This window comes from Pseudopipra pipra, chromosome 19, assembly GCF_036250125.1.
Source record: "Pseudopipra pipra isolate bDixPip1 chromosome 19, bDixPip1.hap1, whole genome shotgun sequence".
In the NCBI taxonomy this organism is placed as follows: Eukaryota; Metazoa; Chordata; class Aves; order Passeriformes; family Pipridae; genus Pseudopipra; species Pseudopipra pipra.
The window spans coordinates 1,259,519-1,284,942 of NC_087567.1; the positions used below are offsets into that span (position 1 = coordinate 1,259,519).

Sequence of the window (25,424 nt, forward strand, 5' to 3'; positions counted from 1 at the left end):
GCTTTGCTCCTGGGCTTGGTGCCCCAGCACCTCCTTGGTTCTATCCTAGTGCCCAATCACTTCTGCCTGGGCTCAGGGGGTGTCTGTGGTACATCTGGGGCAGGGCAGTGGAGGGGACACACTGCCTCAGTGTTGTGGATCAGAATAAACTCACAAAGCAGGATTGAGTTTAAAAAAATGGGCAGAAGGGATTCAAAAGGCTTTATCTTGCATGAAAAGCTTTGTTTGCTCTGAAGTAAACCAGGCTTGTAGCAGAGCGTTTGCTGTGTTTTGTTTGCAAGAAGGAACTGAAAACTTTGTGATTTGGGTTGAGTCAGACCAAAAATCTGCCTGAGGGTCCCTGCCAGCCACAGCCTGGGGACAGCCACCATCCTGCCAGCCCCTTGAAGGGCTCCTAGGTGCTCCATAAGCACAGCCTGGGGACAGCCACTGTGCCAAGACCAGCTCTTCCTCCCCAGAGAGCACCGAACAGCCTAGATGGATCCGAGGGGGCCACAGGCTTCCCCCTCTGCCCACCCGGACCCTGCCTGCCCTCACAGAGCTGGGCTCCTGCTGGAGCTGCTCACACTGGGCTGAGGGATCATTTCTATTTCCCTCTGCCCAACAGGTGTGCTGGAGAAGCCTCTGGACAAGAAGGCTGGCAGGACCTACGGCCCCCCGGGCACCAAGAGGCTCGTGTACTTCATCGACGACCTCAACATGCCCCAGGTGGACACGTATGGGACAGTGCAGCCCCACACCCTGCTCAGGCAGCACCTGGACTATGGACACTGGTAGGAGGCTTGGGGGCCAAGACCTTTTCATCCAGCTCTGCTGTTGGGGATGGAGTTTGAGAGGAAGTCACAGTGTGGATCCCTCTTCCCATCCCATGTTGACCACGGCATCTGGCTGGGCTGGGCTGGGCTGGAGCTTGCTGGGAGGCTCTGGGTGAACAGGCCATTGTGCACCCTCAGGGTGTCCCCTGTCCCCAGCAAACACACTCCCTGCCTGGCTGAGGGAGCTTCACTCCACTCCTGCTCAGTCTGGTGACTGATCCCAGTGCAAAGCCTGCAAGGCTCAGCCTGAGCCCTGCCGTGCTAAGAGTGGGGGAAGGACATGGATTGGCCTCAGCTGGAATGACCCACCCCTGCTGTGAGCACCTGAGGCTGTTTTCAGTTAGGCAGCAGCAAACAGGCATTTTCCAGGCACGGGTAATTTGAAGGAAAACCACTGACAGTGCTTTGGAAGGAGATTGGTGCGTTTGACACCTCAGCCAGCAGTGCTGTGTGGGACAGGGATACTCCTAGCTCTCCCACAGAGAATACAGGGCAAGGACTTGGAGCAATTCCAAGTCTCCTCAGCTGTGTGTGTGCCTGACCTTGGCCAAAAGCTTCCCAAGTACAGGGACAGTGGGGTGGAGGCAGAAATTTGGGGTTGTGGGTGTTGGGAAGGTTGGGCAGAAAGAGAGCTTAGGGGGTGTATGGGAGCACTGACAAGTGGGGGACACCCTGTGCCCCCTTGTCCTTCCCAGGCTCTCCTGAGCTCTCTAACCCCTCTTGGCAGTGCCCCTCAGGTGTTGCCCCCTCGGTGGTCCCACTCACAGCCCATCAGGGTGCAGCTCACCCAGGGTGGTGAGCAAGGAGAGGGGCACAGCTCCCTGTGCTCTTGGGCTGACCTGGCCCAGCAGTGACTCTGAGCTCTGCTCTGGGGGCTGTACCCCAGCTCTTCCAGCAGCCCCCCATCCTTCCCCATGGGCAGCGCTGGGCAGCCCTCCTACCCCATCCCAGGCTGGCCCAAACCGGAGGCACTCCTGGGATTTCCCACCATTTCCACACCAGTGATGGGTCTGACCTGAGGGCTTTGCTCAGTGGTTGTTACCAGCTGATGGAAATACCAGCTACAGGATATCCTCCAAGAGCAGAACTGAGGGAAGACCTCACTGCAGTTCCACCTTCCTGGGCAGGGGCAGAGGAAGGGCAGGGACTGAGCTCTGCTCTGGGGGGACCAGGGACAGCAGCCAGGGAATGGCTGGAGCTGTGTCAGGGCAGGCTCAGGTTGGATCTCAGGCAAAGGTTCTTCCCCCAGAGGCTGGTTGGGCACTGCCCAGGCTCCCCAGGGCAGTGGGCACAGCCCCAAGGCTGCCAGAGCTCCAGGAGGGTTTGGCTGATCCTCTGGGGCACAGGGGGTGACTCTTGGGGATGGGCCTGTGCAGGGCCAGGAGTTGGACTTGATGATCCTTGTGGATCCCTCAACTCAGCATATTCCACGATTCTGTGACTCTGTGTGCAGAAATGCAGCAGCTCTGGGCCCCACCCTGGTGAGGGACAGGATGTGACTCCCCTGAATAGGTCCCCTGAAGCCACGGGGACACTGGGAGCCCACAAGCAAGCTCCAGGGGGTGGCAGCAATGGTCACCATCCATGGCTTTTGCTTTGCCCAAAGGTATGACCGGACCAGGCTGTCCCTGAAGGAGATCACCAATGTGCAGTACGTGTCCTGCATGAACCCCACTGCAGGGAGCTTCACCATCAACCCCAGGCTCCAGGTAAAGCCCCACACGATGGCACTGCCCTGGGGTTGGCTTTGGGTGGAGTGTTCAAGATGAGGCTCAGGGAGAACCTCTGGCAGATCCTGATGTGATTTGATCAGTAGAAACATGCTGGATTTGTTGAGTGACTAACTCCTGATGGAGAGGCAGCAAACTTGCTGCCTTTTTCTCTTCTTTGTGTTTCCTCTCATTCTGCTGCTCAGTGGGAGGAAGAAGTCCCAGGTTCCTGGCCAGCCCCACCCACTCTCAGGAAGCCTTCTGATTCAGACAGGCACATTCTACCTTCATTAAGGTGATATGTACCTCTGGGCCATAATTCATTAAAGCTTTTTGGTGGTCAGGCACTGGAACTGGCTACCCAGGGGAATGGGGTCACCATCCCTGCAAGTGTCCAAAGATGAGTAGATGTGGCCCTTCACCGTATGGTTCAGTGGGGACTTGGGAGTTGGTCAAAGGTTGAACTTAATGATCTTGGAGGTCTTTTCCAACTTTAATGATTCTATAATCTCCTTGCTCTTTGTAAGTTCCAAATCAATAAAGGGTCTTCTGAGAGGTGGCACCTTCCAGGGGCTGCTCCTACCAGAGACAAGACTGGGCTTCATCAGGGGTCAGTGGGACCTTCAGACCTTTCAGCTCTTCACTGGACTGAGCTTGCAGTGTAGCCATTGTGAAATGCCATTGGAAATCCCTTGTTCAGTGAGCAAAAGGTGTCACTTGTCAACTGTCCTCTGCTGGGAAATTGGAAGGGGGAGATAGTTCTGGTGGGATCATAGAGCATCCCAGGTTGGAAGGGACCTCGAAAGATCATCTAGGCCAACCTTGTCTGGGAAGTGGAGCCTGGAGTAGTTTATCCAGCACTGTGTCCAAGCACATCAAGTCCTCACAAGGCATTTGAGCTGGGAGCTCACTGCCCATCTCTCTGACCTTTCCATGTCTCCCTTTCTCCTCCTCAGCGTCACTTCTGTGTCTTTGCTCTGTCCAACCCTGACCAGGATGCCTTGACCAGGATCTACAGCACCATTTTAGTGCAGCATCTGACCACTGGGAATTTCTCAGAGGCTGTGCAAAAATCAGCCCAGCAGCTGATTGCCCTCGCCCTGGGGCTGCACAGGAGGGTGGCTGCCACCTTCCTGCCAACAGCTGTCAAGTTCCACTACGTTTTCAATCTGAGAGACTTCTCCAACATCTTCCAAGTAAGTGCAGTCCCTGTCTGTGGCACTTGGAGCTTGTTCCAATGCCACGGGAGGCTGTGGACCTGTGTCCCTCTGGCCCTTGGTGAACAAAGCACAGTGTCCCAACCAGCAATTTCTGAGTAAAAGGGATGACCTTGGGCCATTCCCTAATTCCTGCTTGGTTTTGAGTGGGTTCCAGAGCCACCACCCATGACTTTGAGGAACATCAGTTAAAAGCTTATTTGCTTTCCAGCCTCCTCTGGTCAATGGACAGGGATGCACAGTTCCAGAAGGAGGTGTGGGTTTTAGGGGGGGTTGAAGTGTTCTCTGGCTGGAGAAGGAACCATCTGGAGGGAGCTTTGGGCTCCCAATCTCAGCCCTTCATGCAGTGGCTGTTGGTGAGTGTGATGGAGCTGGGCTTGTCTTTGTTAGTCTCAGCTCCACTCATGTGAGTGTGGGATCAATGGCACCTCTCCACCACACAGGGACATCATTTACTGTGTGGAGCAGCCAGTGCCTACTTTGTGGGCTGCTGGCCCTGAAGAGAGGAGAGCAGTGTCTGCTTCAGCTGCTCTGCCAGAGCCGGGACAGCTTGGTGGTCTGTACTGTCATGTCCTCTCAAGTGCTCAGCATTGTATGTGCAGGATGGCATTTAAAGAGCTGATAAATCACTCCAAACCAGCTTTGACTTAATCACTGAAACTGAATTACCAGCCACTGTACCAAAGGGAAGTTGTCCAGCTTTAGAAATGTTTTCTTCCATCACTAGAGAGATCCTGGTTTTGTGTTTTCCCCAGCTATCTCATGCATTGAAGCAGTAGATGTTACTGCTCAAAAAGCCTTTCAGAATTTCAGGCTGATTAACGAAATTACAGAAATTTCTCAGCAGCCAAATCAAGGGATTTGAAACACCATAACCTGTTCTAAAAACCCCCAGGTGGTAATTTGTCGCTATCCTTGTTAACATCTGTTTTACAAAGCAGGTGCTGGAAGTTCAATGCCTTGTGTCTGGTCCATCAGACAAGAGCTGAAAGAATGACAGGACATGGGAAATCCGAGAACAGGACCTTGAACAAGTTAATAACTCCACTCTGTCAGAAAGGAATCAGACCTGTCACTTGTGCTCAGCTGAACAGCAGCCCTGATGTGAGATGTGGGTCATGTTAAATCCTGGCTTCCAGTTAATCTGGGCTTTGAAAGGCACAGAGAGGGAACAGAAGCATTTCAATGGGAAGCTTTAATCTGAACTGTTGTCTGCTTGAAAGAAGCCAAGGTTATGGGGTGTTAGAAAATGTCCTGCCAGATCCTGGGGCTGGGCCAGAGAGTAGGAGCAGTGACAGGAATTGCTCCTCATTCTACTGCTTTTCATGGAGATTATGGGAAAAAACCAGGCTGAGGTCAGGTCCTGCCCTACCAGAGCCACCACAGCCTGTCTCTGGTGGCACAGGGATGGGTGACAGTGACAGGGCAAGTGGGTCCTGCTGGGATGATGAGCATATTCCCTGTTCTGTGCCAAATAGTCCTCATCTCCTGGCGTGTCTGTTCAGCCTCTGAGGAACCATCACTCAGCATTACCCTGCAGGGAATCCAGAGCTGGTGAGTCCCAGGTGAAGGCTGGTGGTTCCCAGAGCCTGGTGTGACCCCCCCACACCCCAACAGCCACAGTGGCCCTGCTGCAGAGTCCTTTGTCATCACCAGGGACAGATCCTGGTGGTGCCAGTTGTCCCTGAGTCAGCAGTGCCCTGCCAGCCAGGGGGGCAACCCTGTCCTGGGCATCAGGGAGGGGATTGTCCTGCTCTGCTCTGCCCTGGGGTGGCCTCACCTCAACATTGGGGCAGTTTGGGGGGACACAATGGAAGGAAGAGATGGAGCCATTAGAGAGTGTCCAAAGGAGGCAACGAGGATGGGGAAGGGCCTTGATTTGAAGGTGTGTGAGGACACTGAGGGCACTTGGTGTGTTCAGCTGGAGAAGAGGAGACTGAGGGGAGACCTCAGGGCAGTTCAACCTTCCTGGGCAGGGGCAGAGAAAGGGCAGGGACTGAGCTCTGCTCTGGGGGGACCAGGGAATGGCTGGAGCTGTGTCAGGGCAGGCTCAGGTTGGATCTCAGCCAAAGGTTCTTCCCCCAGAGGCTGGTTGGGCACTGCCCAGGCTCCCCAGGGCAGTGGGCACAGCCCCAAGAGCTCCAGGGGGGTTTGGCTGATCCTCTGGGGCACTGGGGGTGACTCTTGGGGATGGTCTTGTGCGGGGCCAGGAGTTGGACTGGATGATCCTTGTGAGTCCCTTCCAACTCAGCATATTCTGGGATTCTGTGATACTTGATATTATTGTCTCAAGAAGCCTCAGCACAGCAGAGAGGGCTTTGTAACCAGTTTCTGGCCTTCCTGGCGAGGAGGAGAAGCTGAGAGCTGAGAGATTTGGCTGAAATGCAACCTGAGGACTCTCCAGGCAGCAGGAGAACTGGACTGATGTGGCACAGGACAAGGGATTCTCCACCGTCTCTTTTTCTTTGTTTTCTTTTTAATGTTGGCACATCCGTCCCAGATGCAGTGGCCCATGACCATGTGTCCCTTGTGCATCCCAGACACAGATGTTATGGCTTCTCCTGGAAGCTCACCACCCAGGGAGGACCCCATTGCTCCGAGGGGATGCAGCCGGTTGTGTTGGTGGAAGAGCCTGGTCACTGTTGAGAAGTGAGGAGGGTGGGTTTGCAGAGTGAGAAAAGGGGAGATGTTCAGTGAGTAAGTGATTTCAGATTTAGGAGGTGTGGATTTTCTTGCCCCTGAAGCCTTACACGTGCTTGCATCAAAAACACAACAGCTTTTGTGGCATGGGGGGTCTTCAGACTCAGTCCCTTTAGAGGGACTGTAGAGGGACTGAGTGATTTTTAATTTTTATTTTAACCAGTTTAAGGCTCAATGGTTTTCTCCTTCCTCCCTTTTATTTGTCAGCTCTTCTCACTATTTTTTTTTTCTGAAATAAATAGAATACTTTGGCAACTGTAATGACAGATGTGAAACCCAAACAATCTGAGCCATGGACCAGTGAGCTGAGAGGGCCTGCTTTACATTGCTTTCAATGCATTTTATATTTAATGTAAAAATAATTAGATGTTAGGAATAAAAGCTGTCTGTTTAATTCATGCCATTGAAAACCCTGTGTGCTGTTAATAGGCTTAGTATAGGCAACACCTCTTTGAAATATAATTCTTCTATGCATTTTAATAGAGTTCATAGTAAACATACTGTGCTAAGCAGACAGCAACTGATATTTCCTGCAGGCAGCATGCACCTAATTAAAATTAATTGATTTAAAAAAACCACCACCACTATCATTTCCAAACTATTTTTCCTTCTTGACAAAGCACCCATGGTGTGGGGTCAGGATGAAAAAGCTGCATGTCTGGGCTGGGCCTGACCTTGGATGGTCCCTGTGCTGAGAGCAGGACCCCCAGCCCAGCCAGGAGGAGGTTGGGAGGAGGGTCAAAATGGGTGTGATGAGTATAAATATTCAAAAGAATGTGGGGAATAGGCACCCCCACAGTGTGGGCAGCAGGTGAGGAAGGTGATTCTACCCCTCTCCTCTGCTTTTGTAAGACCCCACCTGTTGCACTGTGTCCAGCTCTGGGGTCCCCAGCATGGGAAGGACCTAAAGCTGTTGCAGCCAGTCTGGAGGAGGCCACAGAGATGATCAGAGGGCTGGAACAGCTCTGCTGTGAGGAAAGGCTGAGAGAATTAGGATTGTTGAGCCTGGAGAAGAGAAGGCTCCAGGGAGACAGGGTGCAGCCTTCCAGTGCCTGAATGGAGAGGGACTTTGCACAAGGGCGTGTAGTGATAGAACAAGGAGGAATGGCCTTAAACTGAAAGACAGCAGGGTTAGATGGGATACTGAGAAGAAATTCTTCCCTGTGAGGGTGGGGAGGCCCTGGCACAGGTTGCCCAGAGAAGCTGTGGCTGCCCCATCCCTGGAAGTGTCCAAGACCAGGCTGGATGGGGCTTGGAGCAACCTGGGCTGGTGGAAGGTGTCCCTGCCCAGGGCAGGGGGTGGGACAGGATGTCCCTTCCAACACAAACCATTCTGGGATTCCATGATAATTGGCTTTGGGAGATTTTGGGTACCAAAGGGCACGTTCTCCAGAGGCTGTTCACTCGGGAGCTCAGTTGCAGGTTGCTGTGAGGGTGACTCAGCCACACTCCAGCTCGATGGGTGAGGTCCCTTGGGTCAAGCTTGGGTTTCCTGACTGTCTTTGCTCTCTACAGGGCCTCCTGTTCTCTACCCCTGGATGTCTGAAGGAACCCCAGGACCTGGTGAAGCTCTACCTGCACGAGTCCAACCGGGTGTACCGGGATAAGATGGTTGAAGCAAATGATTATGGTACCTTTGATAAAATCCAGAGGGAGATGGTGAAGAAATTCTATGATGTAAGTGTTGAGGTGTAACTCTGATGATAACATGTCATAGAACCACAGGATAGGTTTATTTGAAAGGAAGTCACTATTAGGGATTTTCCTTTCCCCCCTTTCTCTCTTGTCCCTCTTTCCCCTTTGCAGACTATAGTTGCAGGTGCAACTGTATGGACATGGAAAGGCTGGAATGCCATACTTCCCTTGGCAGGAGGCACAGAGCTGCACTGGGGTTTCTATACTTCATATACACATTTTTTTCTCTCTTTTACAGGACATGGAAGAAACTTTAGAGCAGACCAAGCACATGAATATTTTTTGCCATTTTGCTAAAGGCACTGGGGAACCTGGGTACAGGCCAATCCCAACCTGGGAGGAGCTGAACCAGATCCTCATGGAAGCCTTGGATAACTACAATGAAGTCAACGCTGCCATGAACCTGGTGCTGTTTGAGGATGCCATGTGCCATGTGTAAGGGGAATTTCTGGCTTTATGGTCTTGCCATAGCATTTGTGTGTGCAGATTGTTTTGTGGAGTTTCCCGGAGGATGGAGGGAGATGGATCGATGGGCCAAGGCCAGTGATATGGGGTTCAACAAGCCCAAGAGCCAGGTCCTCACAACAACCCCATGGAATGCTCCAGGTTTGGGGCAGAGCAGCTGGAAAGCTGCTGGTGGGAAAGGCCCTGGGGGTGCTGGTGACAGGGGCTGGACATGAGCCCAGGTGAGCCCAGGGGGCAAGAGGCCAATGGCCCCTGGGCTGTGCCAGCCATGGTGTGTCACAGCCCCAGGGCAGGGACTGTCCCTGTGCTGGCACTGCTGGGGCACCTCCAGTGCTGGGGCAGCTCTGGGCCCCTCAGACAAGAGAGACATTGAGGGGCTGGAGCGTGACCAGGGAAGGGAACGGAGCTGGGAAGGGGCTGGAGCAGCAGGAGCAGCTGAGGGAGCTGGGGGGGCTCAGCCTGGAGCAAAGGAGGCTCAGGGGGGACCTTCTGGCTCTGCAACCCCCTGACAGGAGGGGGGAGCCAGGGGAGGGTTGGGCTCTGCTCCCAGGGAACAAGGGACAGAAGGAGAGGAAATGGCCTCAAGTTGTGCCAGGAGAGGTTAAGATGGGATATCAAGGAATATTTCTTCACTGAAAGGATTGTCAAGCCCTCTCACAGGCTGCCCATGGAGTGGTAGAGTCACCATCTCTGTAAGCGTTCAAAAAACATGTGACTATGACCCTTGAGGACATGGTTTAGTGGTGAACATGTGGTGGTGCTGGGTGGACAGTTGGTCTTGATGATCTTAAAGGTGTTTTCCAACCTAATCAATTCCATGATTCTGTGATGATTACAGCTGATGGAGCTGGAGGTGTGATGAAGCTTCACCTGCCCGTGTGGTGTGATGGAATCTTTGGCCCTTGATGCTCTGATATGGCACAAACATTTATCACACATGACAACCTTCAAGGGCTTTATTGTCTTCCCTTGACACCCAGCACAGAACTGGTTGTACTGGGATTTCCCCAAGTGCTTTGCAACTGGTTTAGAGCCATGTTTACACAGGTTCTTAGTGGGATTTTCCTATGAATATAAAGTAAGATTATGTGCATTCAGGCTACTAGTTCGAAAGGGTGGAGGCATTTAAAATGCTTTGATCTTTTGGTAAACCCACTTGCATTTAGGTGCCTGGAGGTGCAGATGGATTCCTGTTGGAAATTGGACATGTGGGACTGTGTGAAAATAACAAGCCTCCTGTTGATCATTAGGAAGGTGTTTCCATAACTGGGGTATAGTGAGGTGCACCCCCAGCTTTCAAACACAGCCTGTGGGAATCCCAGCAGAGACAGAGTCATTTCTGGGTGCTGAAATGCAGAGCTGGCCTTGCATCACTTCAGAACATGGACCTACCCTGACAATCAGAGTTGTAACTGATTTTGTATGAAAACATTGGCCCAAGAGGTGCAGATTTGGGACTCTAAGCTGGAGGGAAGGCAGTGTCCTGCTGCACACCCGGGAGGGGGGGTTCAGTTCTCATTGGACCTGGCAGCCTAATGTGGCTGCTGTCATGCAAATTAAATATATATATATATATATTTATATATGTGCTACTCCTGTTAACAAACTGCTTACCCATGTCTGTTCCCAAAGCTCCCAACTTGTCCCTTTTTCCAATGGCCTGGGGCACCTTTTCCCTGGCACTCTGGGCATTCATTCACTCTTCTGCATTAATGGGTCATATGCACCCTGATGTCCCCAAGCATTTCTGCTTGCATTGCTTGCAGACAGCTCACAGGAATATTAACCCTGTGCTCCTCTTGCATTTTACATAAATTAGAATTTGTCACAAAACACTGCACTATCCCTCCAGTTAATTCTGGGGATAATCATGAAGGCAAGGGTTGAGTATCCAGCAGGATTTCACTGGAGGCAGGGAATTCCGTTAATTGCATTTGGAAGTTGCATTTGGCTGAAATACACTTCTTCCATCTCAAACTGCTTCAGAATGTCAGCTTGAATTTGCTGAAGGTTTTCAGTTGAGAGAAAAAAAAGAAGAAAAAAGGAATTTTGAGGACTTTATCTGTGTAGGGACGTGGGAGATACCTGTGAGTCATTCCAGGGACCACGGTGGCATCCTTGGGCAGAGCTGGCCTGGGGAATTGAGAGCAGGAATGCTAAAGCTCTCCTCACAGGTTGGATTGCTTTTAGGGGAATAATTTCACAGATATTATTAAATTATAATTATAAAATTATAAAAAATCATTTGGAGTCTGTGCATAGATCATAAAATACTTGAGCTGTAATAAAGCAATGCAGTGTTTCTCACAGTCTTATTTGAAAAATAATTATATTAGTATAGGGAAATAGTGAAGAGAGCTGAATAAAGACAGTGCTGAATAAAGGCAGAAATAAAAGAGGGGAACAGTCCTTGAGTTTCCGACACAGAACAGTGAGGGTTCCACAACTAAATTCCTCTGGACCCTCCTCACCTGGGGTGTATTGAAACGTGGCAGTGTCAGAATTTGTTTAAAGAGCACCAAAGGGAGGCAGACAGAGTTCATTGTGTGACACTCAGACAGGACAAGTGACCAGACCCAGAAAATAACAGCAAGTTCATTTTAAGAATAAGAAAATGTCACTCTGAAGTAGTGGTGGTTTGCCTAACTAAAGAACAAGGACTGTGTTGTCCAGCAAGGTTTTGTGCCATTCCAGGCACATGTGAATATTCTGTAATGCACAGCAGGACTCCTCACCAAACCCAAACCACAAATGCCTGGAGAAGAGAGGCCTTTCCTGGGGAGCTGTATCAGAGCTTTGACTTCTGTTCTCAGGTGTTGCATGTCAATGGATTGTCCTTTCTCCCCTTGCCCTCCCTGCAAAGATATCCAGACCTTCACTTTGACACAGTTCTGTCCAGCAGGACTTGGCAGGTGGAAAAAAACTGGGCACAGTCTGAATTGCCACCACACTGGGGTTTTTTCATCAGCAATGTCCTCTGCGGGTCTCAACAGAGCTGGGCATCGATTGCTGACATGGCTCTGAGATTGACATTTTTCATCCCACTCAGAATACAATTTCTTAGTGAATAAAATATGTATTGAAAAGCACGGGGCAGAGAAATAGAAAAATACTTCTATTAATGAGAGATTTTGTGTCCCTCAATTCAGCTGCCGCATCAACCGCATCCTGGAGGCCCCCCGAGGGAACGCGCTCCTGGTGGGTGTGGGAGGCAGTGGGAAGCAGAGCCTGACCCGGCTGGCAGCATTCCTGAGCTCCCTGGAGGTCTTCCAGATCACCCTGAGGAAGGGGTATGGCATCCCTGACCTGAAGGTAGGTGGCTTTTAAGGCTGAGCTGGAGGGGAAGGAAATAAAGAGCAGAACTTGCCCTGAAAACTTCGTCTTGTTGAATGTTGAAAAACAGCACTGTGGAGATGACACGGGGCTGGACATGAGCCCAGGTGAGCCCAGGGGGCAAGAGGCCAATGGCCCCTGGGCTGTGCCAGCCATGGTGTGTCACAGCCCCAGGGCAGGGACTGTCCCTGTGCTGGCACTGCTGGGGCACCTCCAGTGCTGGGGCAGCTCTGGGCCCTCAGACAAGAGAGACATTGAGGGGCTGGAGCGTGTGCAGGGAAGGGAACGGAGCTGGGAAGGGGCTGGAGCAGCAGGAGCAGCTGAGGGAGCTGGGGAGGCTCAGCCTGGAGCAAAGGAGGCTCAGGGGGGACCTTCTGGCTCTGCAACCCCCTGACAGGAGGGGGGAGGCAGGAGGAAGTCAGGCTTTGCTTGAAGGGAACAAGGGACAGAAGGAGAGGAAACGGCCTCAAGCTGCTGTGGGGAGGGTCAGGTTGGGTGTTGGGGAAAACTTCTTCATGGAAAGGGCTCTCCAGCCCTGGCACAGCTGCCCAGGGCAGTGGTGGAGTCCCCATCTCTGGAGGGATTTAAAAGTCGTGTGAATGTGGCACTTGGGGACGTGGGTCAGTGGTGGCCTTGAGTGTGGGAGGAACAGCTGGATATGATGAACTTAGAGGGCTTTTCCAACCTGAATGGTTCTGTGATCCTGAGGTACTGGAACACTCCAGAGTCCTGTGGGGAGGAGCAATGCTGCTCCTAATGCCTTGCTGAAGTGTTCTGCACAGGGTGCAGCCCCCTGGTGTCTTCTGCCAGTGCTCCGAGCTGGCCAGGCCTGAGAACATTCCAGACCAGCCTTGAGTGTCAGCTCTGAGCTGGGCTAATGAACCCTAGATATTTCTAGTTAAATCAGGGTGTGGTAATTAGCTCATCTGTGAGGTGCCCATTGTGGAGTGATTTGGAGGTGGAAAAGGAGCAAGCAGAAAATCCCAATCCCAAATCAGATCCATTTCCTCCTCTGGTATTTTCTGTGTAGAAGGGACTGAGTGGATTGTGGATGGTTCACTAAAGACCTGCTTATATTTATGCACAGGCCAGTGAGCTTAGGAGTTATAAATTAACATTTTGGGATGTCATTGGAAGGTTTTTAAGGTTTTATAGCTGCTGGCAAAATGATTTGCATTACAAATGTTGTGAAAACCACCACCACAGTAACTTCACTTCCTTCTGCTGGGAGATGCAAGGGCCAATGACTCCGGGTTCCTTCCCCATCAGTGGCACAGCCTGATGACCTGTGTTTGTGTCCAGGTTGTTTCCATCATGTCACACAAGCCTGTCCCACCATCCACTGGATATTTTCAGCTCTCCTATGTTTTCAGCCCAACTCCTGGGATTTTCCAGCTCCTACCTCCCATTTCCTGTGGCAGCCTGAGCCCCCAGCTGGGAATAGAGCTCAATACCAGCTTTAATCAAATTGTTTTCAAAGCATCTCTTTGCTTCTCTGCCTCTGGAGGTGGGAGATAGTTTGATGTTCCCTTCACTCTGTATTCATCTTCAAAAAATTTATGAATCCCAGACTGGTTTGGGTTGGAAGAGATCTTAAAGACCACCCAGTCCCCCCTTCTGCCCTGGGCAGGGACACCTTCCACTAGCCCAGGTTGCTCCAAGCCCCATCCAGCCTGGCCTTGGACACTTGCAGGGATGGGGCAGCCACAGCTTCTCTGGGCAACCTGTGCCAGGGCCTCCCCACCCTCACAGTCAGGAATTTCTTCCTAAGGTGAAATATAGTGTCATTTTTTTTTCCCAGCAATAGAAGAGCAAGATGATGACAGTCCCCCATCTGCCATTGGCCCTTCCCACTGTTATCATCCGTCTAATCCAAATTTCAAGTGATCAAAGTAGCAAATTGGGTTTTCTTTGGAAAAAACGTGTGTTTGCTGAATTTCTAAGAGAGTTTCTGAACCCTTGTCCAGTGCACAGTCCTTCAGGATCCCTCACATCTGGTACCCTGCTTGGAGAGGTAGGAAGGAGGTTCAACTGGATGAACATCTTCTTCCAACCCAAGCTATTCTGTGATGATTCAACTCATGAAAAATTTGGATTTCACAAAGATGGTGGATGCTGTTCCCTTTGAAATAAAACTGCTATTCCATGGGAGCAGGCAGGAAAACATGAACAATCACAATCTCCACAGCCAGGGGTTGCACTGGTGCCTTCAGCCACATCTCGTTGACCTGTCAGTGTTTCAGCCACAGGCACTGCCCTGGTCTGGCAGTGCTGGCCAGGACCTTCTTCTAAGTTCTGTGTTAAACAGACCTGGGCATGATGTCAAGCCTTACCTGTTAATGCCTGACAATGATGGGCTGCACAGGGACCTGGAAGGCTTGGACAGGAAGGTGCAGAGTGGCCCAAGTGCAGTTTCACACTAATTAATTGCAATTGCTTTGTTCTCAGTGCATGGGAAGGTTCTGAGTTATCCCACTGGTAGCTCTGATACCCTGCCTATGCTTTGCAGAGTGTAGGGACAACCCCTCTTGCTTTCCAACCTCCAGGCAGACCTGGCAAACCTGTACCTGAAGGCTGGTGTGAAGAACACGGGCACTGTGTTCCTGCTGACGGACGTGCAGGTGGCGGACGAGCAGTTCCTGGTGCTGGTCAATGACTTCTTGGCATCAGGTACATCCCTCCTGCTTTGATTTCTCCTCTCCCCCCTTCAGTGGAGCACCTGGAGTTCTAGAATCTACAGAAGGGCAAGAATGGAATAAGCTGGAAGTTACATGGCTTAAGCCCTTGAGTAAAAGCCGTGCTGGGGCCTCCCTGGGGAGCAGCTCCATCATCTGGGAGATTTCTTTACTTTCCCTCATATCTTGTACCCATTTTTCCATACATCATAGAATACTGCACATGGTTGTTATATGATGTGTCTGTTGGGATATTGCAGCTGAGGAGTTTCACCTGTGGATCCCATGCATCCACCTGATAAATTAAGGTTGTTCCTGGCTAGAAGAATTTACTGGAGTGTTGGGGGGAGCGAAAGGCTTAGACAAAATTTATTAGAAAAGCCCCTTCATTGAGCTACAAGGTGTAGAAAGGACCCCCTAGCTTTCTAAACTCATCAGAGAGGAGCCTGGGTGGCTGGATCCAATATCAGCCTCAGATTTTGTCCACAGTTTAAGGAATTACAGAGTTATGATTGAATCCCTTTGTCCCACAGGTTTTAATGATGTCAAATCAGATATATTTATGTAAAGGGAATTATTTATTATGAGAAATGAACAGACAAATGAACAGATGAAAGATCTTACTCAGAATTATTTACTACACAGTATAAAAGCTAAAAACTACTCATGATACAGTATAAGATAGGCAAGTGCACTGTATCAAAGCAGTTGCATCAAAGCTGGCAAAAGGAAACAGTCATTAAGTAGAGATTGATGTAACTCACCACACAAAGATCCTGGGCAGATCTCTCGCTTTCACTCAGCCCCTGGGGAGTGACCATGAAGAGGCGTCGCTGCTTCACAGGAGAAGCTCCACACACTCCAAGAAAGCCTGTGGAAGAATCTGCCATATGAAAGTTGGACTGGGCTTTTATAGTTCTAAAGTTATTGACTGCCAGTCACATATTCCCAGGCCAGCCAGCAGCTTTTCTGTCAAATGCTGCTTCAAAAAGCAGGGGGGGTGTTTGCAGTTAGTGAACCAGGCTGGTTTTAGCACAATTCCACACCAAAACAGCACCATGGCACCAGCGGTAGCTCAGCACGTTGTTTGGATTCTCTGACTGGATTTGAGGCCCAAGGCAGGTAAGACCTATCAAGGCAGAGTATCCTCCTCCGTGGAGTATCTGTGAGCTGGGGATGATGCAAAGCCATGATGACCATGTCTGTGTGCATCACCTGGCTGCTTAGCCCATTCCAGTCCTTCCTCTCCTGTTTTTCCAGATGCTTCTGGGTTGTTGCTCACCGAAACCATTGCAGAGCAATCAGTGTCCATGCCAGTACTCTTCTTCTCTGCAGGAGGTGGCACAGATGTGTGGTGAGCACCCACTGTGCCAGGTGTGCTGCAGCTCCCTAGGAGTGCAGGTTGTGTCACTGGTGCCTAAAACCGGCTCCAGATAAAAGCCCTAAGACTCAGTCAGTGAGTTTTACCTTCCAAAGCACGCACCCAGAGTTACAAAAGCCTCTTGCTTTTATTTAGTTACCTAATTAACAGTTCAAAGCATTACCTAATGCTGTTACACCCACCTTCGTCCCACCCCTGACACACCTCCCGAATTTGAGTCAGAGGTCTGGAAGACCCTTCTGTCTTCATCTTCCTCATCTTTTCCCTTGGTCTTTGGCACACTGTCATGCCCTCTGGAATGGTTTCCAGGGTTCTGAATAGCTTTGACTGGTTATATCAGGTGCTATGTCTCTTTCTCAGTATGTTTTTACAGAGAGAGAAATCTTCACCTTGTTAAAATCCCTTGTCTTTGAAATTCTCCACAAAGAATGTTAAACAGCATTTTTAGGAATTTTGTACAAAGGTACTAGCAAGCTATATTAAAACTTATTTAACGTAGATTTTGAGGCATCATCACTGGGACTGTGGGGGACAACCAGAGTGGGCATGTTCCCCGCACTCCCTGGGAAATCACTGCCTGCCGCTTGTGGCCTTGTTTATGAGCCAGGCTTAGGGAGGTACCAGCTGGTTCAGGTGCCCTCCAGGGATGGGGAGGGAGCAGGAGTCAGCAGCACAACTGATAGTTATTTGTGAATAACTCCAGAGGTGACATTTGTGGCTGTAAATTGGTGGCCAGATGGTTTCAGCATCAAGCAAATGCTGCCTGTGATGAATTTGTAACCAGGAGCAAGGACAAGGGTTGTTGTGCAGGGCAGGGAGTAGCTCCCACCAGCTCCTGGTGTAAATGCACAAACACCTGATGAGTGAAGGTGAAGCTCAGGTGAGAGAGCTGGGGGTGTTCACCTGGAGAAGAGAAGGTCCAGGGAGCCCCTTCCAGTGCCTAAAGGAGCTCCAAGAGAGCTGTAGAGGGACTTTGGACAAGGACCTGGAGGGACAGGACAAGGGGAATGGCTTTGCACTGCCAGACAGCAGGGTTAGGTGGGATACTGGGAAGGAATTGTTCCCTGTGAGGGGGTTGAGGCCCTGGCACAGGTTGCCCAGAGAAGCTGTGGCTGCCCCATCCCTGGAAGTGTCCAAGGCCAGGTTGGATGGGGCTTGGAGCAACCTGGGCTGGTGGAAGGTGTTCTTGCCTGTGAGAGGGGGTGGAAGGAGATGAGCTTTTAGGTCCCTCCCACCCCAAAGCGTTCTAGGATTCTGGGATTCCTTGTCCTGCAGTGAGGGGTGGACTGAGCATCCTGGCTTTGTGGTGGCCTTTGGCATCTTATGTGGCTTATGGTGGCTTTGAAAGGCATCAGGTTTTCCTGTGGTTGCTCTGGGGGCTGTGGGGACAGATCAAAGGTCCCCTTCCAGATCAAAGGTCCCCTTCCAGGGTCTGGGAGGGAACATAGAAGACTGAGACTCCCCATGAGGTGAGCGAGAGCTGCCCAGGGGGTGCTGGCTGATGCTCTGGCTGCTCCCTGCTCTGCAGCCTCTGTTTTCTTACTTGTTTCACTTCCTATCATCATCTAGAAAGCCAAAACAGAATATAGCTTTTAGTCACTCTTATAAATGAGGAGATTTCTGAATTAATGTATTTTCTTAAGTGATTAGTGCTCATATTGATAGTATCTGACTCAATAAAGGGGATTTTAATCAAATCAGAAGCCAGAAAGGAAGCGAGTAGGTGACAAATTAAAGAAGCACTAAAAAAAATATCTGGTTGGGTGCATTTTTGGCAATCAATTGCTTAACTATTAAATTTTAAAAATGTTTACTAGATTTCTAGCTTTTAAAATGTTTTGGTGATCTGGGAATTTTTTGACCATGCTGGAAATGGCCCTGAACAGCTGCAGAAATTGTACATATAATTAATGCACTTGCCGAACTAAAATGATTTTATATCTTGTACAGCATATTAGGGATTTGATTATTTTATTGTAATCTAATTAGCTCTGTAGAACTAAAAAAAATGGACTTTCTGTGCTCTGACTCTATTTTATGTCCCTCTCCCCTGTGCTTTTTAAGGAAGTTTGCTTTCTTAAGTGTTTCTTTTTTAGAAGAATGACCTTCTGTGCCCCTTTGCTGCTGCTGGGGCCTGTTGGCACCTGTTTTTACCTGAGGAAGGGACTTCCCTGGGCCCCAGGAGAGGGAGGCAGCTGCTTCCCTTTGCTCTAAGAGTGCTAAAACACCCAGCCCAGTAACCCCAAACTCTTCTCTTAGGGGAAATACCAGATCTCTTCCCTGATGAGGAAGTTGAGAACATCATCAGCAGCGTGAGGAATGAAGTCAAAGGCCAGGGGTTGGTGGGCTCCAGGGAGACCTGCTGGAGGTTTTTTACAGAGAGGGCTCGGCGGCAGCTCAAGGTGAGAGGGATGGGGGAGGCCAGATCCTTCCCATCCCCCTTGGGGCAGATGTGTGGGGTGGAGATGCCTTGGGCTGCCCCGTGGGGCTGCAGCCTGAAAGGCTTTGCTGCCAGGGCATGATATGAGCTGGGATTCTCCCAGCAAGGTGCTCCAAAGCGTGGGGGCTGCTGTCTGTTGTCATCACTTCTGGGCCTTTAGAAAGCTCAAAGGGCTCCAGGACAGAGCTTGCCGCTCCCTTGGTTTCACCTGGACTGAGCTGGGTTCCTGGAGGAGCAGAAGAGATGCTCTGTCCTGGCAAGTAGAATGGAGAGATGTGTGTCCAGTCTCTGCTGTTTGGGTGGTAACTGTGGGATCCTCCGTTGGGCTCCACAGGTTGCTCTGTGTTTTTCCCCCGTCGGCTCCAAACTGCGGCTCCGCAGCAGGAGGTTCCCGGCCCTCGTCAGCTGCACCACCATCGACTGGTTCCAGGAGTGGCCACGGGAGGCCCTGGAGTCCGTCAGCCTCTGCTTCCTGAGAGACATGGGGGCTGTGGAGGTGAGAGTCACACAATCTACTGAGCTGGAAGGGACCCACAAGGGTCACTGAGTCCAACCCTCAGCCCTGCACAGGCCCATCCCCAAGAGTCACCCCCTGTGCCCCAGAGGATCAGCCAAACCCTCCTGGAGCTCTGGCAGCCTTGGGGCTGTGCCCACTGCCCTGGGGAGCCTGGGCAGTGCCCAACCAGCCTCTGGGGGAAGAACCTTTGGCTGAGATCCAACCTGAGCCTGCCCTGACACAGCTCCAGCCCTTCCCTGGCTGCTGTCCCTGGTCCCCCCAGAGCAGAGCTCAGTCCCTGCCCCTCCTCTGCCCCTCCCCAGGCAGTTGGAACTGCACTGAGGTCTCCCCTCAGTCTCCTCCAGCTGAACACACCAAGTGCCCTCAGTGTCCTCACAGGCCTTCAAATCAAGGCCCTTCCCCATCCTCCTTCCCTCCTTTGGACACTCTCTAATGGCTCCATCTCTTCCTTCCATTGTGTCCCCCCAAACTGCCCCAATGTTGCAGGTGGGGCCTGCGACACAGAGCCAGGACACCTGGGTGTCTGTCCAGAGGGGCACTGCTGGTAACACCGAAGTGCATCAAACTCAACCAAACTATCCTTGAAACAAGGTCCAGGTTTTTCAGAGAGGGACATGGACGTTGGCAGCAGTGCCATGGGCACCATGCTCCTGGGCACTGATGGCATTGCCAGGGAAGGACTGCTCTGCCAGCACAAAGGCAGCTCCAACCCAGCACAGAAAATAACCTGATGCTCCTGATCACTGCAGGGAGCACACACTCTGCTCTCCCCACATGTGTCTGAGCCTCTGGAATTCTCAAGGGCAAAAATATATCAAGTTCTCATTGATGGCAACATGCTACTGGATTAAGGGAGATTAATTTCTGTTTATTTACTTTTTCTGGGAAGGATTTGGGAAGAATAAAGTCTACAATGTTTCTTTTTAGGAGTGTGCACTTTTCCCATTTGTACAGAAGAAAAGCCCAAATTTATACTTAAAAGGCTGTTATTTTGTAGAGCTGAGTGCTAGAAAAATTGCTTGGAATAAGATAATATGTGAGATAAAAATATATAAAAAGAGGTATAAAGTACATAAGCAGACAAAGTTACTTTAGAGATAACAGTGAAAAGGGATCAGCTTAGGTGTTACTGTGCTGCAGTAGAAAGAAAAGTTACCAAATTCCTTTATATTCAGCACAACCTTGTGTTATATATAGTTTTCTATTTAAAATAGTTTCTCCTTGTCTTCTCATCTTGCCTGTAGGATTCAGTGAAAGATTCAATAAGCAAATTCATGGCCCATGTCCACGTCAGTGTCAATGAGATGTCCCAGCTGTACCTGAGCAACGAGCGCCGCTACAACTACACCACCCCAAAGTCCTTCCTGGAGCAAATCAAACTCTACCAGAACCTGCTGCTGAAAAAGGACGAGGATTTAAAGGCAAAAACGGAGCGACTGGAGAACGGCCTGGAGAAGCTCAACAGCACCTCTGCACAGGTAACAACCCCTGAGGGCTCCAAGGGGATGGTTTTCCCGTTTCTCTGTCAGAGACATCTCTGCATCCTGGTTTGAAGGACAATTTTACAGGCTGAGACTGTACAGGGAAAAAAGATGGTGCTGGATCCTGGCTCTAGTCTGGCTTTGGGTTCCTGGAGGAGCAGAAGTGATGCTCTGTCCTGAAAAGGAGAATGGAGAGATGTGTGTCCACTCTCTGCTGTTTAGTTGGTAACTGAAAGATCACAGTAGGTAAAATGAGATTGGAATCCAGCTGGCTGTGTCACCATCCTTTAATGGTTAAATTTAATCTATGGTGACAAAATAGCTCATAAAATACAGGGACAATCAGTGATTTTTAGAGTTGCATCCAGGAAATCCACAATAACTTCAGCAAGACTCCTTCAAACTAAATAGTGCATGCTGTTAAAATAAGGCTGATGTTCATTTTCCCTTGCATTGTGTTATCCATCTTTAAGGAAAACTAATGCATGTCTCAAATATAGATTAGTCATCCCAAAATGCCCCTGCTAAAGAGCCACACTGACACTGTCCCCTGGTAATGAGTAGAAGTTTTTCTGAGTATTTCCCAAACCTCTGCAGAGACACAAACTGCCTCTCAGTGCTTTTCTCTTTACGTCTGTTGCTCACTTCCCATTTTTCTCTCCATTTCATATTCTATTATCTCTTACAAATGGTAAACATACAAACTTCTACAGTGGTAAATGCACCTCTCCTGAAGCTTCTTTGAAGGAAAGCAGGGGCTAATGTGAATAAAGTACTGACTGGTCCATTCCATTCCATATATCTGCTCTGGATAGTGCTGGGGGCATAAATCATGTCTGTCACACTCCATGAGACACAGGCCTGTCTGGAGGGTGATGGATGGGCTGTGCTGGTGCCTCTCAGTGCTGACATCTCCATCTCACTTCAAACAGTTGCTTTTCTCGTGGTGCAGGACAGGTCTGTGAGGACACAGGAGGAGGGACCATATGTCATGTCCCCTTTGCAGGTTTTAGCATCTTGCAGAGTCACATCTTGCAGAGTCACAGAATGTGCTGAGCTGGAAGGGACCCACAAGGATCATCCAGTCCAACTCCTGGCCCTGCACAGGCCCATCCCCAAGAGTCACCCCCTGTGCCCCAGAGGATCAGCCAAACCCTCCTGGAGCTCTGGCAGCCTTGGGGCTGTGCCCACTGCCCTGGGGAGCCTGGGCAGTGCCCAACCAGCCTCTGGGGGAAGAACCTTTGATTAAAACTTTCTGCCAATAATGCCAAGGTCATGGATTCAATCCCCTGTATGGGCCATTCACTTAAGAGCTGGATTCGATGATCCCCGTGTGTCCTTTCTAACTCAGAATATTCTGTGACTCTGTGTAATATCAAACCTAAATCTCCCCTGACAGAACTTCAGTTCCCAATGTTGCAGGTGCAGAATGTTGCCCCAGGGCAGAGCAGAGCGGGACAATCCCCTCCCTGATGCCCCAGGACAGGGTTGCCCCCCTGGCTGCCAGGGCACTGCTGACTCAGGGCGAACTGGCACCACCAGGACCCCCAGGGCCCCTTCCCAGCTCTGCTTTCCAGCCTCTCATTCCCAGTCTGTCTGTCCATCTGGGGTTGCCTCATCCCAGGGGCAGAATCCAGCACTTCCTCTTGTTGAACTTCCCATGGTTGGAAGCAGCTGAGGTTGAACAGGCAGGAGCAGAGAGCAGTGACAGCAGTGACACCCACCTGGGCAATGAGAACATGCCCTCACTGCACACACCTCTCACCTCCCCTCACCCGTGGAGGCCAAAGCTCTGCTGACCCGTGAGGTGCTGCTGTTGTTGATGATTCCCCAGTAGAGGACAAGATGATCTTTTTTATTGGGAGCAACTGATCTGAACCTCATCTTTGGAGAACAAGTCCCTGTAGTGTCTTTTGTGTGTTCTTCAGGCCTCTCTTCAGTGGGTGCTGTGCTGGCAGGGTTCTCACACAGCAGGTGCTGAGACAGTGGTGGAGAACTGGGAAGGATGGGAAACCACAGCACCCAGTGTGGTTTATTTTACTGTTGCAGAAAGGGTGAAAGGGCACAAAGTTTGTGTCTGGCTCGAGTGAGGCTTGGGAGGAGAGGTGCCTGATGGTGAAGTTGATTAAGATGCAGAGCAGTGAGGACAAATATGTCAAATTTGAATCTAAAATTAGCACTGGGGGCCTAAAATTAAACACCTTAATTATCAGATGTGCGCAATAGTCAAACTGCTCCTGATTTGAAACCAGAGTGTGGATATTCAGCACTACTGGAAATCATGCCAGTATGTTCCATCTTGAATATGGATTTAAAAGCCTGAACTTTACATTCACCCATCAAAATGCTCAGTCTTGGGGCTGAGGAAGTGACAAGTCTTCTCACTCAGGTGTGTCATCCGCAGGTGTGCTGGTGGTGCTTGGAGTTGATCCACTGGGAGGAGGAGGGTTTTGATACCTGGGTATGACCTGGTTGTGCCCTGGGCCTGAGCACTGGTGCTCACCAGCACCGTCCTCCAGAGTCCTGTAGCTTGGATGACATGACAATTAATGAGGAGTTTATGTGTTTTTATAGACTGTGCAGTGTGGCCTCAGCACGAGGGACTGTTGTGCCAGGAGCTGCAGATACTTTTTGACTTGGCTACTCCAGTTTCAAATTAATCTCTCTGCCTCCTTTAACTCTTCTCTCCCCCCAGTTTTTTTCTTCTGAGATTTGTACATCTTTGTATTGTTGCTTCTACAGAAACACTTTCCATCAGCTTACAGCCCTCTCTCCCTGCAGACAGCGGTGTCCTCAGCACTCAGAAAAGCAGAAGCCTCCTTCCTATTAGGACATAATGGATTGGGAAGATGTGTGGGATGAGTCATTTGTTTTTCAGAGTGCTGTTTGCCATGGAGAGGTCAGCACTGAGATCAGAGCCCACTGCTGAGTAATTCCGAGGATGCCTTTGGTTAATATTGCATCACTGCATTCCCGATTTGAATCTGGCTTGTGCTATCAATTAATCGCTGACCTTTGTGATGTATTTTGTGTTCTTGAAACCAGGCAGGGACAATCAGATAAAATGAGTCTTCTGGGAGCCTGCCCTCCAGGTTTTCTGTTCTTTAATAATTTTTCTCATGCTGTCCTGGTGGTAGGCAACTGCTTCTCCCTTCCCTCCCCTGCTGAAGTCACAGCACATTACCCTTGAATCTCTCATTTGCTTTGCTCTTTCCCTTTCCACCTCCCATTACTAATTGCTTATCTGATTGTTCTGCACTCAGGAAGCTGCTCACAGGTTTCTCATAAAATCACAGAATCACAGAACCACAGAATGGCTGTGTTTGGAAGGACCTTAAGGATCATCTCATTCCAACCACCTTCCATGGGCAGGGACACCTTCCACCAGCCCAGGTTGCTCCAAACCCCATCCAACCTGGCCTTGGACACTTCCAGGGATGGGGCAGCCACAGCTTCTCTGGGCAACCTGTGCCAGGGCCTCTCCACCCTCACAGAGAAGAATTTCTTCTCTATATTTAACCTAAATTTCCCCTCTTTCAGTTTGAAGCCATCCCATGTCCCATCACTGCAGGCCCTTGTAAATAGTCCCTCCTCAGCCTTCCTCCATTTTTAAAATGCTGACAACGTTGTAGCCAGTGATCTCCCCTTCCATCCCTGCCTGTGCTTGGTGGGGCACTCTCTGTTCCCCCCGGGCTGTGCAGGGCTCAGCTGACACCTGCTGCCTTTGTAAAGCTGTTGAGTGCCCATGGATTTTAATCCCCTGCTTGTTTTGTCCTGGTCATGTAAAACCCTGAAGCTGCTGTTTGTGTGTATATCCAGCACACAAAGGCTGGGTTTCAGGCAGCAGGTCCCAGGCTGTATCTGCCATCAGCAAAGCCCCCTTCAATTCCCTGCAATCCCCCAAGAGCCGGAGCTGAACAAGGAGCTGCCGCAGAGTTTGTCAAATGAGGGGATTAAGTGCTCCTCTAAGCCTGGATTTACAACCCTACCTTTGTCCTGGTGAAAGCAGCCCCACAGTGCCAGCAGCAGGGGATGGTGATGGATGAAGGGCATGCAGAGACTCCTGAGGAACTGCTCTCCACGTGAGGCCGATGCCAAAGTCAACAGCTGCAGTTTGGAGATTGCAACTTGTGCTCTCCCTTCTGGTGTCAAAATGGATCTCACCAAAACAAAGGTCTGGCTTCCCTTCTAGGGAATATTTCTGTGTAGGTAAAGATATGCCCCAGGAGCTCTTAGTGATCCTTTAGGAGCCTGAAGATCAGGACTGTGAAAACCTCTGTGGTCTGCCCAGAGCCTGGGTAATTTCACTGACATGGGAGATTTTAGAAAGAGATTTTCTGTGTGCAAGTGGGAGCCTGTGTGACCTCCCCACCATGCAAACACTCCTGGGAGGGAGCAGCTGCTCAGTGGAGCAGTGTGTGAGGAGCTGCTACCACGGCTGTGCCTCTTGGGGACCAGCTCAGTGGGACATCCCTTCTTAGGCTCATCTGACATCACATTCAAAGCCCCTTGAGCCTTGGAGTTGGACCTGTCAGCAGATCCCAATTGTAATCTTTCTGGGTGAAAAATTATGTTAGAAAGAAATTCTTCCCTGAGAGGGTGGTGGGGCCCTGGCACAGGTTGCCCAGAGAAGCTGTGGCTGCCCCATCCCTGCAAGTGTCCAAGGCCAGGTTGGACGGGGCTTGGAGCAACCTGGGCTGGTGGAAGGTGTCCCTGCCCATGGCAGGGGTTGGAACTGGATGATCTTTACGATCCCTTCCAACCCAAACCATTCTGTGATTCTGCGACTCTGTGGTTCCTGGTGCTCAGGTTTTGCTCCTCAGAACCACCAATCCTGCTCAGTCCTGCTGATGTCAGGTTCAGAAGTGAAACAAAAAATGGAGGGGCAGGCACTGATTTCTTTTCTCTGGTGACCAGTGACAGGACCCAAGGGAATGTCTGGAGCTGTGTCAGGGGAGGGTTAGGTTGGAGATTAGCCAAAGGTTCTTCCCCCAGA

The 25,424-nt window shown here is 50.5% G+C and overlaps 1 protein-coding gene across 8 annotated transcripts in view; it reads left to right on the forward strand.

The window, feature by feature from the left end:
* Positions 1-25,424, forward strand: part of DNAH9 (dynein axonemal heavy chain 9) — a 192,266-nt gene that overhangs the window by 62,761 nt on the left and 104,081 nt on the right. For all 8 annotated transcript variants that reach the window (XM_064675620.1, XM_064675619.1, XM_064675616.1 and 5 more), the window contains 10 exons: positions 608-773; positions 2,422-2,524; positions 3,481-3,720; positions 7,957-8,118; positions 8,375-8,571; positions 11,751-11,913; positions 14,481-14,604; positions 18,250-18,392; positions 18,765-18,926; positions 20,192-20,425. In XM_064675620.1, coding sequence (XP_064531690.1) covers positions 608-773; positions 2,422-2,524; positions 3,481-3,720; positions 7,957-8,118; positions 8,375-8,571; positions 11,751-11,913; positions 14,481-14,604; positions 18,250-18,392; positions 18,765-18,926; positions 20,192-20,425 — 1,694 coding nt within the window. The remainder of the gene's footprint in view (positions 1-607; positions 774-2,421; positions 2,525-3,480; positions 3,721-7,956; positions 8,119-8,374; positions 8,572-11,750; positions 11,914-14,480; positions 14,605-18,249; positions 18,393-18,764; positions 18,927-20,191; positions 20,426-25,424) is intronic.